General features: G+C 36.3%; 1 protein-coding gene across 2 annotated transcripts in view; it reads left to right on the top strand.

Moving 5' to 3' along the window:
* Positions 1-21,335, top strand: part of ATL1 (atlastin GTPase 1) — a 90,320-nt gene that overhangs the window by 48,010 nt on the left and 20,975 nt on the right. For both annotated transcript variants that reach the window (XM_067028484.1, XM_067028483.1), the window contains exons 7-9: positions 1,777-1,833; positions 18,480-18,572; positions 19,678-19,816. In XM_067028484.1, the coding sequence (XP_066884585.1) occupies positions 1,777-1,833; positions 18,480-18,572; positions 19,678-19,816 (289 nt within the window). The remainder of the gene's footprint in view (positions 1-1,776; positions 1,834-18,479; positions 18,573-19,677; positions 19,817-21,335) is intronic.

Below are 21,335 nucleotides of genomic sequence, written 5' to 3'. Positions count from 1 at the left end.
ATCAGTTGTATGCCAGATTTTTTTTCCTGTGGACCACTTTATAGCTAAGAGCTATGGGGGACTACCTGATGATTACTCATAGAATTCTATTTTAGATCTGAAAAATATCTCAGTGACACCTAATTTATCCTTAATATTTTATGGATGAGAAATTTTTTTCTGAAAAAAAAATGACTTGCCTAAACTCATGTGGCTAGTTAGTGGCAGAGTGGGAATAGAAATTTGATCATCTGATTGGACTTGGTGCTTCTTCCACTCTCCAAGCAGCATTTAAATCTCAAATAAGTAGAAGATTAGATGTTTCCTAAAGATAGTTCGCATCTCTGTCTACTCTTTTTCAATTCATGTTATTCTTGGCTACGTAGAAAAACCTATTGTTTCTCTGATAGTTTTCCTCTGCATATTTTATAGAAAATTTTGCTTTCAACGTATTATTTTATCTTGCCAATAAGAGCCCTGTGCAGTTTAACAAATAACAAAGGATGATAATGCAGGGTGATCTGTGAGAGAGGAAATATCATTTGGAGTTCACATCTAGCATTACTCCCAAATATGTTTCTAGTACATCACACTGACCATTTATGACAAATAGGCAGTATGCCAAATAATTGTTAGATGTTTCTTAGAATGAGTACAATTGCTTCTTTAGTCATGTGTCATAACCTAGCCAGTTGCTTTCCAAGTTAATGACATGGCACTGTTCAATACCAGTTTAGGATTTTTAAAAAGGGACTGATTTTGGACTTTGATATTAAGTGATCTTTTTTGAGATCATTTAAAAATTTTCCTGCAAATGACAACACCTCATCCTTCCTGAAAAAAGATTGTGAATTCAAATTATGTTAGTAAATGATTCTAATGAGAATGAGTAATGATTCTAATCCCTGGACCTGCTGCCTTTTAGACATATTCTAGACTTTCATTTAATCACTCTAATCAGGTGCCTAGTTATACCATTTGCTGTCTAGATTCCCATAGTTTTCACAGGAGAGGCAGTGTGGTACTTTGGGGACTATTCTAAAGGGGCAAAGGAGGGGAATCCTCTGTGTTGGCATCCTTCCCAAGCTCTGAGAAGCCTCTGTGGCTTGGTACTCCCATGTGATAAAGCGGCATTTCCTGTGTACATATGGGGAAATCCACTTGGCCAGTCTGGACGGAACTCTCACCAGAGGCCCAATCACAATCACCCCCTCAAGTCTATGTTCTCCAAAACGTTACATTTCTGGCAACACAAAATGATATGGTACCTCTCAATTGGGAGCAATAAAAAAATAAAAGAAGTTGGTGTATTTGCTTCTTCACTTCTTAAACCAAATGCCTGTATGTCTTTGTAATGATCAAGACCATCGGGACATTAAATTTCCTCTGGCAACAACAGTAAATTATCCTACTTAGTTTATAGCTCTCTGGTCTAATGTATGAAAGATTTGCTTTGAAAGGTCATTTAACATGTTTCTTTGTCCCCCATCTTCCCCACAAAAAAAAATTGTCCTACATTTTAGATATAAAAGGTGTTACCTTTAAAATGGAAACTTCATTTTTAAAATGTACTTTATGTCCTTAATTTTAAAATATATAATTACTGTAGCTCTGCTTTGTCTAATACTTAGTCACTTAAAATGATTATTTTAATCTTAATAATACAGTATTACGTTACAGCTAGAGAAAAAAATTAGTGGAAGAAAACCAAGAAGTAAAACTTTGCAGATACTGAAGTTTTCTCTGTGTGTGTGTGTGTGTGTGTGTGTGTGTGTGTGTGTGTGATTTTCCTTGTAGCTTTTCACTGAGTATGGCAGGCTGGCAATGGAGGAAACATTCCTGAAGCCATTTCAGGTGAGTGGGTATAAAATGATGATAAATTCGTATTAGAGTTTCCTGAAGATTATAACCAGGTATATTAATTGAGAGGGTCATGTTTCTTTCTCCATTCACAATATCAAAAAAGAAAAAAAAGCTTTGATAGTTAACTACCAAAATCCAAAATATAAAGACCTTTATGGAGAAAATATTTTCAAAGTTTAATTAAAGATCATAAAGGAAAATTTATATAAATCAGATATAATATGATTCCAGACAGGATGATTTAATGTAGAGAATTTATTTTTCCCCAGATTAATCAATAAACTCAGTGCAATTCCAATTAAAACTACAACAGGATTTTTTGAGAAATTCAACACATTTTTCTATAACTTATATGGAAAAATTAAGTTCTCTTTTGATTTGTCAGTTTTTAAAAAGAAAATCCAAATTGGAGGATTGACTACATACTAGAAAACCATAGCAATGAAAATGGTGTGATTCTGCACAGATATAAGAAAACCCGATGAAACTAAACAGAATTCAGAAATATCCCTCTATATATGGAAACCTAGTATGCATAGAGGTCATGTCATAAACCAGTGGGAAATGGATGGATTAATATCTGGGGTTTGGAAAAACTAATTCACTTTTTGAAGAAAAAGTTGAATTTCTACTGAACACCGTATGTGGAAGAGAGCTCCAATTGTATTAAAGAACTAAATATGAAATTTAAAACTATAAAGTTAATAGAATAAAATATTGGAGAATATCCTTCTGAAATGAGGTGAAGAAACACTTATTCACTAAGACCCTCCCCACTAAAAAAAACATGTAGTAAAAAATTGATGGATATTACTATATCAGAATAAAGTATTTCTATTTATCAGGAGACTCTATAAGCAAAGTAACTGGATTGGTAGAAGATAATGACAATGTCAAAAGTCAACAACGGATTAATATATAGAATGTGCAAGGAAGTTTTGCAAATAAGACTGGATGCCCATCAAAAATAGGCAAAGGAACCACTACACACCTATTAGAATGGCCAAATTTCAGAGCACTGACAACACCATATGCTCCACAAATGAGGATGTAGAGCAACAGGAACTCTCATAAATTTCTGGTGGGAATGCAAAATGCTACAGCCACTTTCAAAGATAGTTTGGTAATTTCTTAAAAAACTAAACCTACTCTTTCCATACAATCCAATGATTGTGCTTTTTGGTATTTACCCAAAGGAGTTGAAAACTTATGTCCACATAAAATCTGCACACAGATGTTTGTAGCAGCTTTATACATAATTGCCAAAACTTGTAAGCAACCAAGATGTCCTTCAGTAAGTGAATGGATATTTAAACTGTGGTACATCCAGACTTTGGAATGTTATTCAACACGAAAGAAAAGAAATGAGCTATCAGCCACAAAAAGCCATGGAGAAATCTTAAATGCACATTACTAAAGAAAAGAAATCAATCTGAGAAGGCTACACACTGTATGATTCCAACTATATGATATTCTGGAAGACACAAAACCATAGAGACAGTAAAGAGATTAGTGGTTTCGGGGTGGGCCAAAGGTGCAGCATGAGGGGCAGAGAAATGAACAGGCAGAGCACAGAGGATTTGGGGGGCAGAGAAAATACCCTGTAAGATATTATAATGATGGATATATGTCATTATACATTTGTCCTAACCCATAGAATATACAACACTAAGAGTGAACCCTAAGATAAACTATGGACTTTGAGCGATTATGATGTCAATGTAGGTTCATTCTTAAAAAAATATATTCCATTCTGGCGAGTGATGTTGATAGTGGGAGAGGCTATACATGTGTCGGGGCAGGTGGTATATATATGGCAAATCTTTGTACCTCCTCTCAGTTTTACTGTTCTAAAAGAAGGTCTTAAAAAATCCCAAGCCATTCACAAATGATAAACTGAACTTAATTTTTAAAATTAGGCAATGGATGTATAGACAATTAACAGAAAGGAAACCTGAATGGCTAACACATTTTCTAAGGGATGTTAAATCTTATTGATAATCAGTTAAAGATTAAAACAATGAGATACCACTTTATACTCATTAGATAGACAAAAAGTAGAACATGGGGATAAATATGAAATGATAGCTAGGATTTGGGTAAATGGGAACACTCAAGCCCTGTTGGTTAAAGTGCGGATTGGAGCAACCATTCTGTGGAGCAGGACAAATATATAAGGATACTCACTGTAGCACTGATAGAGTTAGTAGCCGGAAGTTGTAGGCAACGTAGGTGTCCATCAGTAGAAGAACAGATACATAAAATAGGGTGAAAAGCATACTCTGAAATATTTTGCAACATCTAAAGGCAATGAACCCAAAGTATAGAGTGGCAGGAGTAAAGTGTTAAAATTAATACTGAATTAAGTAGGGGAAAAGTTTGAGTTCTATAGCATGATACTATCTGTGATTTTAAAACTTCTACATACACAAAATAATATATGTTAGAGTTAGTGTGGTTGAGAGCAGACAGTTGAGGAATGGGAGTGGGAATCTGGGAAAAAATATGATAAAGTAAAACAAGAAAGAGACTTCTGCATGGAGAGATGTTGGTGTGCTTTGACTGAAGGAATATGAATCTCTCCTCTCAGATCTGGCAAAGCAGGTGGGGAGAGGAGTTGATATAGAATGAGATAAGTCCCTGCATACAATCTTCTGTGTGGTTTACAATACCCGTTAGACTCTGTTGTCTTTTTTAGAAATCATTCATCATGTTGATAGTTGAAGTGTTGTATAGTGATTAGGCTATTTGCTTTAACTTTTCTCTTTTCTCAGGACTCATTGACATAGATTGGGTAACTCCAAAGTAAATTCTGGAAAGGAGTTTTCAGTCTTACCAGCAGATGTCACTGCTTCTTATACTTTGCTAGATAAACTAAAACCAAAAGAGACAAACCAGTGCTCTGCTGATAGATAGATGGATAGATAGGCAGGCAAACAGGCCTTTGGTAAAACAAAACTAAACTAACAAAAACAACAAACTGAAAACAATAGAAAAAAGTAGAGATCACTACTTGTTGGTTAACTGTTGGCGTTACAAATGTCAATGAAAAGAAAAAGTTTTGACTGAATGAGTCAACAGTGACTCCTGAACAGGTTTGGACTTATAAATCTAAGTATCTGAAATTGAAATGAGAAACTTGTTAAGTAGCAAAAGTAGCTTCCAAAGCTACTTTAATAATATTTAAGGGACTTCCCTGGTGACGCAGTGGTTAAGAATCTGCCTGCCAATGCAGGGGACACGGGTTCAATCCCTGGTCAGGGAGGATCCCACATGCCGCGGAGCAACTAAGCGCGTGCGCCACAACTACTGAGCCTGCGCTCTAGAGCCCGTGCTCCACAACAAGAGAAGCCAGTGCAACGAGAAGCCCACGCACTGCAACAAAGAGTAGCCCCAGCTCGCCACAACTGAGAAAGCCCATGCGCAGCAACGAAGACCCAACACAGCCGAAAATTAAAAAATAAATTTATTTTAAAAAATAATATTTAAAATTAAAGCAACCAAATTCAAGACAAAAATACTACACATCATGAAATTAAAAGATAAAATGCAAATATACTCAAATCTCAGAACAACATTTAAGATATCAGCAAAATAATTCACATTTAAATTAGAAAAAACATAGAAAAAATTCCAAAATAAAATAACTTTTAAATAAAAGTTTAATTAATTTCAGCAGTTTTTTTTAGCAGGTCACTTTCTACCCTCTTCATCTATCTGAGAAGATAGTTTTATTTATTTGGATAAAATTGTGGAGAAATTTTAAATACTGCCTGAGAAAAGGCAGTGAGGGGCAATAATATTTTTAAAATAATAATTTTTACTAAAACTAAGTTTAACAAATTTAAAACAGAAGAATTCTTAACTCTGAAACAGAGTGAAATTATAAATAATAAACAAGATATGTCTCAGGCAGCAAAAGTGAGGGCAATTAGCCAATGAAATGAATAGCTGAATTAACAGATTAATTGGATTCTTAAACCAAAAGCCAATTTATACCAAGCAAACAAAATATCTGTAATTGTATTTTAAAGCTATATTTTAAAAAGAGAACTAAAAGCTAAGTGAATTCAGTTTAAAAGCAATTTTGAAGTGTTAAGTTTAAGCAGTGGTGTGCTGGTTAATGTTTACAACTGGCTAGGGAAGAGGGGGAGATGGGTCTGATTTGTAGCAATTGCTGATTTCTGTGGTGTAAATACTTTTACTGGGGCCAGTTTCAAGCTACCAACATGTTATAGCTTGTTTACAAACCTGATTTGTAAAATTCCTCAAACTGTAATAAGTCTTCCTTGTAAGCCTATAAAAGCCAGCTGTAAACTACACTCCAGAAGTATAATCCAAATTAAGACATAATATAGCATTCTCTGAGTGACATTACTTATTCTCTCACTTGGTTTGCACACTATGAGCACTTGAATGTTAAGTATAATGATCCAGCAGGAGCTACCTTATTAATATAACTATTCTTTAAAAATAACTAGGTTCTTTAGCTTCTTTACCTTAGGACGTCAAGAGCTTTGGTTGAGAATGAATACATTTCCATTAATTTAAACATGTAATACCCAAACATATTTGACAAGGACTTTAGGTAATAATTTCCAATTTGCTCTAAGGACCTGGTGAAAATATCTCATCAGGTATGGTAGGAGATTTGTCTCTATTTGGGTCTATGAATTTTTCTTCCTTGGTCATAAGGTCCCACATAGCTCTACAGTGAGATGATTACATCCTTGTGTCGAAATCCTTATTACTTATTACAAAATCCTTATTAGGAGTTTTTTCAGATTGTTAGACCTTATTTGAAGTGCACTTTAAATGAACTGTTTCATTTACAGACTGTTTTTCAACACCAAGAAAGACTGTCTTCCTCTAATGCTCTGTGCTAAATGGTCAGCCATTAATTTCTTACCCTGGGAAAGACTCATTTTCCATTGCATGGCTCTACAGCTTTCTCTTTGTGTGCTTGTCATTCATGTTCTCTCAACTCTGCTGGGCTGAGGTAGTGGAGAGGGTTTCCACTTGTTCTATAATGTGGTGATAACAGTAAGTTTGCTGTTGGGCCTGAGCTGAAAAGGATTCCCCAATATGCTGGAAAGTGGACTCTAAGAAGCCTTTATGTTATTAACTGTGCCTTTTGGCTAGCAGCCCAGGAGTTTACTCTTTAACCATTTCATGTCCTCTAATTATACATCCCCCAACTTACTAAAGTATATTTTCAAGCTTCACTTGAACCAATTTTTTAGATGTCAATACATTTCCCAGTGGTATTTCTGTATGGTGGGTATCTTTATAAGCCAGTCTACAAAAGCCTATTTAAGCTCTAGTAAGTTTAAATACTAGCCAAAATATTCCTCAATCCTGGCCCTATTCCTCAATCCTGGTCCCTTTAAGCCAGAGCCTTGAATATATCCAATAATTCCTGGACCTCTCTGAGGCATGGAGCCCTGAGATAGGTTAGTAAGACTGCTGTCAGTATTTAGGTTGTGTCCTAACACAGAAGAGATGGCTTTTAATGAAATCTGCAGCCTTGGTGATAGACACAGAGCAAGATTTTATAAGCACCTAGATAGGAATTACCTGGTGAGCTCATTAGTTAGATTTCTGAGCTGTATCCCAGTTCTGTTGAATCAGATCTTTGTGTTGGGACCAGGGAATCAGCACTTGCCAGGTCATTCTTTTTTATTTTAATTAATTTATTTTATTTTTATTTTTGGCTGTGTTGTGTCTGTTGCTGTGTGCTGTTATTCTCTAGTTGTGGCGAGCGGGGGCTGCTCTTTGTTGCAGTGCGAGGGCTTCTCATTGCTGTGGCTTCTCTTGTTGTGGAGCATGGGCTCTAGGCACGTGGGCTTCAGTAGTTGTGGCATGTGGGCTCAATAGTTATGGCTCACAGGCTCTAGAACGCAGACTCAGTAGTTGTGGCACATGGGCTTAGTTGCTCCACGGCATGTGGAATCTTCCAGGACCAGGGCTCGAACCCGTGTCCCCTTCATTGGCAAGCAGATTCTTAACCACTGCACCACCAGGGAAGCCCCTTGCCAGGTTTTTTTTTTTTTTCTCTCGGTACGCGGGCCTCTCACTGCTGTGGCCATTGCGGAGCACAGGCTCCGGACGCACAGGCTCAGCAGCCATGGCTCATGGGCCCAGCCGCTCCGCGGCATGTGGGATCTTCCCGGACCAGGGCACAAACCCATGTCCCCTTCATCGGCAGGCGGACTCTCAATCACTGCACCACCAGGGAAGCCCATTCTCTTCATTTTTATAGAGCACCTCTAAACTGTATTAATTATTTATTTGGACATGTCCAAAGCTCAACACAATGTTATTCTAAATTTTTTTAAAGATCATTTATTATTGTAAGTGCAAATATTAGGATTATAATGCAGTGCCAATAGGAAGCAGAAATTCTTCCAGGAGGAGATTGCAGCTTTGATATATACAAGCCTGTAACAAACAAGTTGGTCAGATTGTGTGTTTATGAAAAACATCTGGTTCCTCAAGCAATGAGAGGTTAGATCAGTGCTGTACAATCAATAATCTGACAATCATTGATCCTGCATTATGGACTAAACAAAGAGACTCTCAAATTGACAAGAGCGAGAGTGTCCTCTTGAAAGCTTTGTTAGAGGACCCAAGGCAAAATTTAACTAATTATTTTTGCATAAATTTGTTGCTAGTTTAAGCGACCTCCAGCCGTTAGTCTTTGGGGCATCCTGTTTCATCTGGGGACTTTTTAGGCCTTTGCCTCTATCTGTCCTTTATAGAGCACTTCCTTGTACATTCAGTGACAAAAAACAATTCAAGATAAAATACATGAGACAAGACTTTGTACAAGTTTTCAAACAAAGGAAGGTAAAGCAAGCAGCAAAACCATAAACAGATTAATGGCAAAAATATTTCCTAAATAGTATACCTCTAAAACAAAGGTTCTAATAACCTTATACAGAAATAAGGTATAATTATTTTTTAAATGAGTACACTTCCCAAACTAAAGGTTAAACAAAGACTTAGAACTAATGACCCATATAAAGACCCACTGAGTCTTTATAACAAAAATCCTAGGATAACAAATTAATTAGCAACAAGAGATCAGTGAAACAAATCAGAACTCAGATCAGATCGTTGTTGAGATAAATTCACCTGCAAGTAAATTCGAAGGACAAATGAAATATGGGAACAAAGGACAGGGAGAATGCACATGTTAGTCTGAGGGTCATAGGGAAAGCTGCCAAGTGAGGGCACTTAAAACTGTTTCAGTGGGACTTCCAGAATCGCCAGAGGATGAGACCATTACTCAAAATCTGATACAATAACCAAAGCTGAATTTATTGGAGAGTTAAGTAAAAGAGTTATGCTTGTGAGGCACAGTCTCATTGAGCAGAACAAACTAACGATTATATGTAGGATTTAGGGGCTTGTTTGTTTAGATTTTCATAGTTTAAAGAAACAAGAATATATGCAGCCTGCAAAAAGGAGACTCCAAACACAGTAAGATAAGCAAAATGAGAAGACAGAAAAACACACAGCAAATGAAGGAGCAAGATAAAAACACACCAGACCTAACAAATGAAGAGGAAATAGGCAGTCTACCTGAAAAAGAATTCAGAATAATGATAGTAAAGATGATTCAAAATCTTGGAAATAGAATAGACAAATTGCAAGAAACAGTTAACAAGGACCTAGAAGAAATAAAGAGGAAGCAAGTAACGATGAGCAACACAATAAATGAAATGAAAAATACTCTAGATGGGATCAATAGCAGAATAACTGAGGCAGAAGGACGGATAAGTGACCTGGAAGATAAAATAGTGGAAATAACTACTGCAGAGCAGAAGAAAGAAAAAAGAATGAAAAGAACTGAGGACAGTATCAGAGACCTCTGGGACAACATTAAACGCACCAACATTCAAATTATAGGGGTCCCAGAAGAAGAAGAGAAAAAGAAAGGGACTGAGAAAATATTTGAAGAGATTATAGTTGAAAACTTCCCTAATATAGAAAAGGAAATAGTCAATCAAGTCCAGGAAGCACAGAGAGTCCCATACCGGATAAACCCAAGGATAAACACGCCAAGACACATAATAATCAAACTGTCAAAAATTAAATACAAAGAAAACATATTAAAAGCAGCAAGGGAAAAACAACAAATAACACACAAGGGAATCCCCATAAGGTTAACAGCTGATCTTTCAGCAGAAACTCTACAAGCCAGAAGGGAGTGGCAGGACATATTTAAAGTGATGAAGGAGAAGAACCTACAACCAAGATTACTCTACCCAGCAAGGATCTCATTCAGACTTGATGGAGAAATTAAAACCTTGACAGACAAGCAAAAGCTGAGAGAGTTCAGCACCACCAAACCAGCTTTACAACAAATGCTAAAGGAACTTCTCTAGGCAAGAAACACAAGAGAAGGAAAAGACCTACAAGAACAACCCGAAACAATTAAGTAAATGGTAATAGGAACATACATATCAATAATTACCTTAAATGTCAATGGATTAAATGCTCCCACCAAAAGATACAGACTGACTGAATGGATACAAAAACAAGACCCATATATATGCTGTCTACAAGAGACCCACTTCAAACCAAGGGACACATACAGACTGAAAGTAAGGGGATGGAAAAAGATATTCCATGCAAATGGAAATCAGAAGAAAGCTGGAGTAGCAATTCTCATATCCAACAAAATAGACTTTAAAATAAAAACTATTACAAGAGACAAAGAAGGACACTACATAATGATCAAGGGATCGATCCATGAAGAAGATATAACAATTGTAAATATTTATGCACCCAACATAGGCGCACCTCAATACATAAGGCAAATACTAACAGCCTTAAAAGGGGAAATCGACAGTAACACAATCATACTAGGGGACTTTAACACCCCACTTTCACCAATGGACAGATCATCTAAAATGAAAATAAATAAGGAAACACAAGCTTTAAATGATACATTAAACAAGATGGACTTAATTGATATTTATAGGACATTCCACCCCCAAAACAATAGAATACACATTTTCCTCAAGTGCTCATGGAACAGTCTCCAGGATAGATCATATATTGGGTCACAAATCTAGCCTTGGCAAATTTAAGAAAATTAAAATCATATCAAGTATCTTTTCGGACCACAACACTATGAGACTAGATATCAATTACAGGAAAAGACCTGTAAAAAATACAAACACATGGAGGCTAAACAATACACTACTTAATAACGAAGTGATCACTGAAGAAATCAAAGAGGAAATCAAAAAATACTTACAAACAAATGACAGTGGAGACACGATGACCCAAAACCTATGGGATACAGCAAAAGCAGTTCTAAGAGGGAAGTTTATAGCAATACAATCATACCTTAAGAAACAGGAAACATCTCGAATAAACAACCTAACTTTGCACTTAAAGCAATTAGAGAAAGAAGAACAAAAAATCCCCAAATTTAGCAGAAGGAAAGAAATCATAAAGATCAGATCAGAAGTAAATGAAAAAGAAATGAAGGAAACAATAGCAAAGATCAATAAAAGTAAAAGCTGGTTCTTTGAGAAGATAAATAAAATTGATAAACCATTAGCCAGACTCATCAAGAATAAAAAGGAGAAGACTCAAATCAATAGAATTAGAAATGAAAAAGGAGATGTAACAACTGACACTGCAGAAATACAAAAGATTATTAGAGATTACTACAAGCAACTGTATGCCAATAAAATGGACAACCTGGAAGAAATGGACAAATTCTTAGAAATGCACAACCTGCCAAGACTGAACCAGGAAGAAATAGAAAATATGAACAGACCAATCACAAGCACTGAAATTGAAACTGTGATTAAAAATCTTCCAACAAACAAAAGCCCAGGACCTGATCGCTTCACAGGCGAATTCTATCAAACATTTAGAGAACAGCTAACACCTATCCTTCTCAAACTCTTCCAAAAGATAGCAGAGGGAGGAACACTCCCAAACTCATTCTATGAGGCCACCATCACCCTGATACCAAAACCAGACAAAGACGTCACAAAGAAAGAAAACTACAGGCCAATATCACTGATGAACATAGATGCAAAAATCCTCAACAAAATACTAGCAAACAGAATCCAACAGCACATTAAAAGGATCATACACCATGATAAGTGGGGTTTATCCCAGGAATGCAAGGATTCAGTTCATGCAAATCAATCAATGTGATACACCATATTAACAAACTGAAGGAGAAAAACCATATGATCATCTCAATAGATGCAGAAAAAGCTTTCGACAGAATTCAACACCCATTTATGATAAAAACTCTCCAGAAAGTAAGCATAGAGGGGAGCTACCCCAACATAATAAAGGCCATACATGACAAACCCACAGCCAACATTGTTCTCAATGGTGAAAAACTGAAAACATTTCCTCTAAGACCAGGAACAAGACAAGGTTGCCCACTCTCACCACTATTATTAAACATAGTTTTGGAAGTTTTAGCCCCAGCAATCAGAGAAGAAAAAGAAATAAAAGGCATCCAAATAGGAAAAGAAGAAGTAAAACAGTCACTGTTTGCAGATGACATGATACTATATATAGAGGATCCTAAAGATGCTACCAGAAAACTACTAGAGCTAATCAATGAGTCTGGTAGAGTAGCAGGATACAAAAATTAATGCACAGAAATCTCTTTCATTCTTATACACTCATGATGAAAAATCTGAAAGAGAAATTAAGGAAACACTCCCATTTACCACTGCAATGAAAAGGATAAAATATCTAGGAATAAACCTACCTAAGGAGACAAAAGACTTGTATGCAGAAAACTATAAGACACTGATGAAAGAAATTAAAGATGATACAAATAGGTGGAGAAATATACCATGTTCTTGGATTGGAAGAATCAACACTGTGAAAATGACTCTACTATCCAAAGCAATCTACAGATTCAGTGCAATTCCTATCAAATTACCACTGGCATTTTTTACAGAACTAGAACAAAAAGTTTCACAATTTGTATGGAAACAGAAAAGACCCCGAACAGCCAAAGCAATCTTGAGAACCAAAAATGGAGCTGGAGGAATCAGGCTCCCTGACTTCAGACTATACTACAAGGCTACAGTAATCAAGACAGTATGGTACTGGCACAAAAACAGAAATATAGATCAATGGAACAGGATAGAAAGCCCAGAGATAAACCCACACACATATGGTCACCTTATCTTTGATAAAGGAGGGAAGGATATACAGTGGAGAAAAGACAGCCTCTTCAATAAGTGGTGCTGGGAAAACTGGACAGCTACCTGTAGAAGTATGAAATTAGAACACTCCCTAACACCACACACAAAAATAAACTCAAAATGGGTTAAAGACCTTAATGTAAGGCCAGACACTATCAAACTCTTAGAGGAAAACATAGGCAGAACACTCTATGACATAAATCACAGCAAGATCCTTTTTGACCCATCTCCTAGAGAAATGGAAATAAGAACAAAAATAAACAAATGGAACCTAATGAAACTTAAAAGCTTTTGCACAGCAAAGGATACCATAAACAAGAGCAAAAGACAACCCTCAGAATGGGAGAAAATATTTGCAAATGAAGCAACTGACAAAGGATTAATATCCAAAATTTATAAGCAACTCATGCAGCTTAATAACAAAAAAACAAACAACCCAATCCAAAAATGGGCAGAAGAACTAAATAGACATTTCTCCAAAGAAGATATACAGATTGCCAACAAACACATGAAAGAATGCTCAACATCATTAATCATTAGAGAAATGCAAATCAAAACTACAATGAGATATCACCTCACACCGGTCAGATTGGCCATCATCAAAAACTCTAGAAACAATAAATGCTGGAGAGGGTGTGGGGAAAAGGGAACCCTCGTGCACTGCTGGTGGGAATGTAAATTGATACAGCCACTATGGAGAACAGTATGGAGGTTCCTTAAAAAACTAGAACTACCATACGACCCAGCAATCCCACTACTGGGCATATACCCTGAGAAAACCATAATTCAAAAAGAGTCATGTACCAAAATGTTCATTGCAGCTCTATTTACGATAGCCAGGGCATGGAAGCAACCTAAGTGTCCATCAACAGATGAATGGATAAAGAAGATGTGGCACATATATACAATGGAATATTACTCAGCCATAAAAAGAAATGAAACTGAGTTATTTGTAATGAGGTGGATAGACCTGGAGTCTGTCATACACAGTGAAGTAAGTCAGAAGGAGAAAAACAAATACCGTATGCTAACCCATATATATGGACTCTAAGGAAAAAAAAATGTCATGAAGAGATTAGTGGTAGGATGGGAACAAAACACAGACTTACTAGAGCATGGACTTGAGGATATGGGGAGGGGGAAGTGTAAGCTGTGACGAAGTGAGAGTGGCAAGGACATATATACACTACCAAATGTAAAATAGATAGCTAGTGGGAAGCAGCCACATAGCACAGGGAGATCAGCTCTGTGTTTTGTGACCACCTAGAGGGGTGGGATAGGGAGGGTGGGAGAGAGGGTGACTCAAGAGGGAAGAGATATGGGAACATATGTATATGTATAACTGATTCACTTTGTTGTAAAGGAAAAACTAACACACTATTGTAAAACAGTTATACTCCAATAAAGATGTTTTTAAAAAAAAAAAAGAAAAGAAACAAGAATAGGTTGACATCAGTTTTTGAATGATTTTTTGTCATACACAGAAGCATGTTTCGTGTTGATTATAGAGGTGAGAAATGGGTTGACACCAGCCTCAGTGTTCTGGCGTGAGTCTTCTGCTACTTGGTTGAGTTTTAAAGTATGAAGCTGTCACTGGTTGGCTTTCAGTGGGCTGTTGATTGAAGTGAGTTGTTACTTAATTAGATGGGTTTAAAACAAGTTCTAGTATTTACTTATTACCCAAAACTGAAATTGATTGATTAAATAGGTTACAACCAGTTCAGGTATTTACTGGCTACATGGCTCTACAAGAGTTTTTTCCTGGGAGTTTGGGAATATTTTCATGTATTTATAATGGATGTGTACATAAATTTAGCATTATAATTCAAATAACATTGTTTTATATAGGCTTTTTTTATACTGCCATAATCAACACATGTATTGATATACTCCAAATTTTGTAATATTAATAGCTATGTAATATATTAATATGCCATAATTTGTATAGCCATTCCCAATTAATTGTTAAGCATTTGGGTTTTTTTTTCCATTTTTATTACTACTAATAGTAGTGCTATAGCACTCCTTTTGAATAATTTCCTAAAGGCTATGGTCTCCAAAGGGAAATAAACAAAGGTTATGATGTTTTTCATGATTTAAAAAATATGATCATTTGTAGGATATGCATGGTGTAGGTCCATCATTTGCCCCAGTTGCCTGACTGGATTTAATTTATTTTAAAAAGTATGACTTCAGATATTCTTACTTGAGCAAATTAGGGTAATTTGTATTCTTGATTTTTTATCTCTACCTATATGTATGAACAAATCAAAATTCAGCAGTGTGGAAAAATGGATGGCTTTTGAAATAAGAACTGAGATTCATAGCATTCCATACAGGATAAATGTAAAGCATACAAATTATTTTGGGAGGGGATGGGGCCAGTGGTGGTACTGTAGCTGGCTCATACCACTTTGAGAGCTAACTAGTAAATATTCAGGAATTATATAAGCCAAGTATTAAACTGTTAGTAGCTTGACATCAGCCATGGTAGGCATGTTTGCACAATAGAAATTGTCAAATGCTACAAATCAAGGCATGTTGCTGCTGCTGGAGAGCCAATTTACACCAGCATGTCACTGGATTGGGACCATTAGGCAGGGAACTTGGAATTTGACACTATAGGGAGATAGAATATAGATTGCTTATTAAGAAAATAAGACTTCATCTTTGATCCTGTTCTACACATGGTCCTCATTATGTTGACTTGGGAAGATGCCCAGTGAAAAAGACCAAGAAATGAGACTAAACGCTCCCAAGAAAAATGTGAAAATTGCCAAATCCACATAGTTGGTTTCATTTATCCTGGTTCATGAGCCTCTATTTTGCAAAAGTTGCTTCTTAGCTAACCTCTGTTTTCAAAATGCATGTTTTAGGTAGAAGTGTTCTAAATACAAATTACCATATTTTGCCAAAATGTTGACAAGAATGGACATCTATCTAAAGATAGTGAACTATTTAAAGATAGTGTATATAGGTGTTTTAAAAGTCTCCTCCAGGGCTTCCCTGGTGGCGCAGTGGTTGAGAATCTGCCTGCCGATGCAGGGGACGCGGGTTCGTGCCCCGGTCTGGGAAGATCCCACATGCCGCGGAGCGGCTGGGCCTGTAAGCCATGGCCGCTGAGCCTGCGCGTCCGGAGCCTGTGCTCCGCAACGGGAGAGGCCACAACAGTGAGAGGCCCGCGTACCGCAAAAAAAAAAAAGTCTCCTCCACAAGAACCTCTCCTCTCCCCACAAGAATCCACAGAACATACACATACACACACACACACACACACACACACACACATACACACACGAGGTGGGGGGACGGGCTTCCACTGTAGTGAAACAAGAAATATCCACAATGCAAACTAAGAAGTGTCCCTGTTTAAGGTAAGAAAATGTGAGTGAAGGATTTTATATCCAGCAAAACTGACTTTCACTTATAAAGGGCACAAACTGTTATCAGCATGTAAGAACACAAAGAATGTTGTTTCGATGAGCCCTTAATGAGAAATCTACTGAAGAATGAGCTTCAGTTAAGCAAAGATGACATAACTTCACCAAAGGAGAAATAACCATATACTATGTGCCTCCTAATAAAAGAACACTCTGCATCCTATAGTCTTGCCAAAAAAATAAAACCAGAGTCAGATCAAGGCTTTGCATCCAGCTGCCAATTTGCAGGAAATCTAAAGGACAAAAGGACATGTTGAACTGCCCCGTGAATATGCAGTCAGCAAGGTCCAGGTTGTGGGAATCTCTACATGTCAAATTCTTAGGTTCTTCAACAGATAAACTGTAAAGGGAAAAAAGGGATGGAAAAGGAACCTATAGCTTAAAAATGATATCAATAAAATTTAATGGGGTAGACTAGCAGCTTCAATTAGAAACCCAAAGATGTAAACTCTTAGAATATTTAAAGATAGCTAATTTCATTAAATATTTGTACTTTTTCTCAACTTCCTACATTTTTTCAGAAACTAAAATTTGAAGTATAACTTAATCTAACTTATAAAAGAGTGCTTTAATGCCTCAGATTGTAAACTATATATTTTATACTTAACTTTGAGGCAGTGCAGCAGGAATTTTGAATAAGACCCCAGTTTAAATGCCAACTCTTCCACTCTAGCTGTGTGGCTTTGGGCATATTACTTAATGTCAGGTGAGGGTGGAGGTGATCTTTATATATCTCTTAAGGTGAATAATAAATTGTAACCTCTTGGGGCTGTTGCAGGAGTGCATGAAGTACCATGTATATAATTCTGGTATTGTGGTTGGCTTATAATAGGCACTCAATAAATGAAAGCTACTCTTACTTTGGTTTCACTAGGTATGGGGTAGGACCCAAGAATTCTGTACTTTTAAAAGCCTCTTGAATGATTCCAATGATTACACTAATTTGGGAAACAGTTCCTGATAAAATCCTTCTGGATGTGAACAAATATTCAGCTTCAAGAATGTTTATCAATGTATTTCTAGAATAGTAGAAAAACTGGAAGACATCTGGGAGAATGGCAAAATAAACTATGGCCTATCCATGTGCGAAAATATTATGTGGCCATTGAAATCAAAATCAAATAGCTAACGTAGCATTAGGTGCCAGGCGCTCTTCGAAATGCCTTATATATATTATCTCATTTAGTATTCCTGTGAGGCGTGTTCCATTATTATTTCTATTTGACAGATGAAGAAACTAAAAAATGTATATGATATTACAAATAACAAATTGTGAAGCTGAAATATTTCTAAACTATTAATAATAAAAACATTTTTATAATAAAAAGTTTTGGCCTTGTTAGAGGAAAGACTGAGTTAGATTTCCAACAGAAAATATTTCAAAACTATCATATGAGGAAGTGATCAAAGCATTTGCAGCTGAAAACTGGGGGAAAAAAGGATTACAAAGGTATCTTACTCTAAATAAATATTAACTTTCAAGCCCATTTTTGTACCTTTTTCCTATTGAGCCCTCCCCACCGCCAGATGGTATAACCTTCAGGGCCCCGCAACACCTGGATTCTCACCCCTCTACCTACCAGATATGCATAATGAGAGCCCCTACAGAAGAGAGTGGAACAAATGTAATAGAGGAAACATATTTAGACAGATGAAAGGAGAAAACTTCCCTCAAATAAAACTTGAATCTTCATAAAAAGCTTCCTGAAAACTGACAGACATGCCCCAAACTGGCTGAATGGCTCTATGTAACTTTAATAATCAGTTTGGGAGCGGCTTTCTGTTCACATTCAGTGGAAACAGGGAGGATGATCTCAGAGCGGGGAGATTGCTCAGAAACAACTTTCTTAGGTTTTATTTTGCTTATTAATTCCATTATGTGGAGAAGAACACTATTCAAATGACAATATCTAATCTATTTCAATAAAAAACAGAGGGAGGAAATTTAGAGTTCCTTTATCAATCTTTTTTTCTTATTGTTTCTTAGAGTCTCATATTTCTTGTTCGAGACTGGAGTTTCCCATACGAATTTTCGTATGGAGCTGATGGTGGCTCCAAATTCTTGGAAAAACGCCTCAAGGTTTGTTAACTATTTAGATGCATGAAATTTCGCCAGTAGTAACCTAAAGTATTTTTTTGAATGATTTGCTGAATAGATACTCAGTAGCCACAATCTCATTTGACCTTCATAGTATCTCTATGAACAAACTAAGATTGATACTTAAAATGTCAGAGTTACAACTGTAAACATTATCAATAATTATGATACAGAAAAAGAGTTCTTTTGTAAATATCTATAAAACCATGATTTATTCCTAAAGATAAAACTTTTAATTTGAAGAATTAAATCTATTCAAGACTGACAGTACAAATATCTGGATTCGTGTTTTAGTAGAGGTTTAAAGTCAATTTAACAGAAATATTTAATTTTTAAAATCCCCAAAGTCAATCTTAGGACATTTTGCTAGTAGTTCACAGAAGGTGATATTAGGAGGCTTTCCACTTGCTGTGTCATGATAGTTCAAAACTGAATGAATTATTTACACTGAACAGATACCTCCCAAAATACCTACTGAGTAATCAGAAAAAAAAATGGAGATGATGGAGATTAAAAAATCTTCCTCGATAATCAGGATCTCTAAGCTTATCTTTTTAAGTTATGGTTACTTTTAGGGTAGTTTGTACTGTTAAATGTCAAATACATGTGAAAAAAGGGGGCAGTTTAGCTTTTAAGTAAACATCCAACTATCCAGATGCCTTTCTAGAATTTAAATGTATACCTACCAGGTGACAAGAGGCTGTCTTAAGTACCTCCTGAAAAGAAGGTAGGACTATCTTATGATCTACTCATGTCTCTTGTGAGTACTTTGAATTAAAATTTGAATTTGTAGGAACTAGCTAGAGTAAAACCTCACTAATTTATACTGAAAAATGGGAAGGCCCATCTAAGTTAGCGTAAGAGTAGACGTTTGTTAATTGTAATAGTAATGCCATTTGTATGCTAAGCTTAGATATGGTCATGTGGCAAATTCACCCCAAACTTTTCCTTATTTAGTATCAGCCCTGTCATGTCATTTTTTAAATCATTGTGACGAGACAGACACAGCAAATATAAATGCCACAGAATTCTTTTGGAGTTCAATATGTGTTGAAAGTAGTTTAAACTTCAGAATGATTTACTGTAGGTCTCGGGGAACCAGCATGAAGAACTACAGAATGTTCGAAAACACATCCATTCCTGTTTCACCAAAATTTCCTGTTTTCTGCTACCTCATCCTGGCTTAAAAGTAGCTACCAATCCAAACTTTGATGGAAAACTGAAAGGTTTGTCTGTCTTTTAATGTATGTGTTTATGTCACTTAGTCTGATTACAAAAATGTCATTTTATCCATTGGGTTTATGGCTGCTAGTTTCATTTATCCACTGATGTGAGGCTGATGATTGGAAATTTTCAGGAGGATTGGGAATCCCGGGCTCAGGCTAGAGTACCTCCTTGGTGAACTAGGGGATTCTATGCGTACTGAATACGTACACTGAGAAAATAGGCTAAATCCTGCATTCTTCTGGGAGGCAGTAACCCTCGCCCTTTCTCATAGGTTTCTGCTCACCTCTGTATTGAGAAATGCTCCTTAATAGCTTCCTTTTTAATTTTCCTTATTGACATGAAAAAGGAAAATAGATGCCTATGTTATTGGAATGTTTGTGTTAAGTTATATAATTAGAGATAGAAAGAAATATTGCATAGTACTGAAGTGAAGCTCTTTAAAACTGCTGCTAAAGAATTTAATTATAAATCATTAAAAACTTCAGTAATAATGAAATCCTCTTCTGGATGAGGACCAGGTTCTTAAAAAACCAAAAGCACAAGAGTGTTTTTCAAACTAACAGCATGTAATTATCTCTTAAACAGAGGTATGACTAATGTTTAAAGATTCCAAAGCAACTCAAATTGTTAAAAAAAAACCGGGGCGGGGGCAGGGGCAGGGGTCTGCAGAAGCAGAAGCTAATCTTGCCTAATAATCACCAGGTCTTTAGATATTTGCTTTGCAGTTGATACAAGGTGGTACAAAGACATTTCTGACTTTTTTACTTGTAAGCCTAGCACTGAGTACACCACTGAGTTCGGACATTTGCTTAATTTACTGTGGCCTTTCTGCATTGTGCCAGGGGTGATGAGACAGTGACATAAAAAGCTTTGAAGCACAGTTGTTCTCAAAGGGATTTGAAATTACTTTTAAAAAGGACAGCATAACATTATGTCCAGTTTTATGGAACTGGCAAGTTTGAAAAGCAAACCTATTTTTTTCCCCATGTATCCATGGCATTTATTCTCAGATACCTTATATTTCACTATGGCAGCTAATATCATAAATAGAACCCCCAATTTCTCAATCATCAGCATTGTTTTTATAAATGTTTTAAATTGTCTCTTCTTTATACAACAGGACAGCTGTAGGCACATATTAATGCATGGATTCCAGGATCCTACAATTTTGCTGTCACTTATGAATTCCAACCCACTAGTGAGCACACAGACCTCTTGATACTGTGCAATTACCTAATGGCTTCAATGTGTTTTGAATAAGTTACATAAAGAGAGGGCTCCCACGAGGCCTTTCTTTCTTCTCGGGGGTTGGAGAGCCATAAACAGGCAGAGCAGGCCTTCAACAACAGTCCTTTACTGGGGCAAAAAAGTACTTTGCCTTGTTTCATTCCTGTAGTACACAGCTACAGTTCTTAAATTAATGGATACAGTTTGCAATGAAAGAACTCAGGGAGAGAGTTTAAGACAAATCTTGCAGATATAAATTGTACTTTTTAATAGATTTGTTCTCCATCAAAT

This window comes from Kogia breviceps, chromosome 3, assembly GCF_026419965.1.
Source record: "Kogia breviceps isolate mKogBre1 chromosome 3, mKogBre1 haplotype 1, whole genome shotgun sequence".
Taxonomy (NCBI): Eukaryota; Metazoa; Chordata; class Mammalia; order Artiodactyla; family Physeteridae; genus Kogia; species Kogia breviceps.
This window is presented reverse-complemented; position numbering and strand designations above follow the sequence as displayed.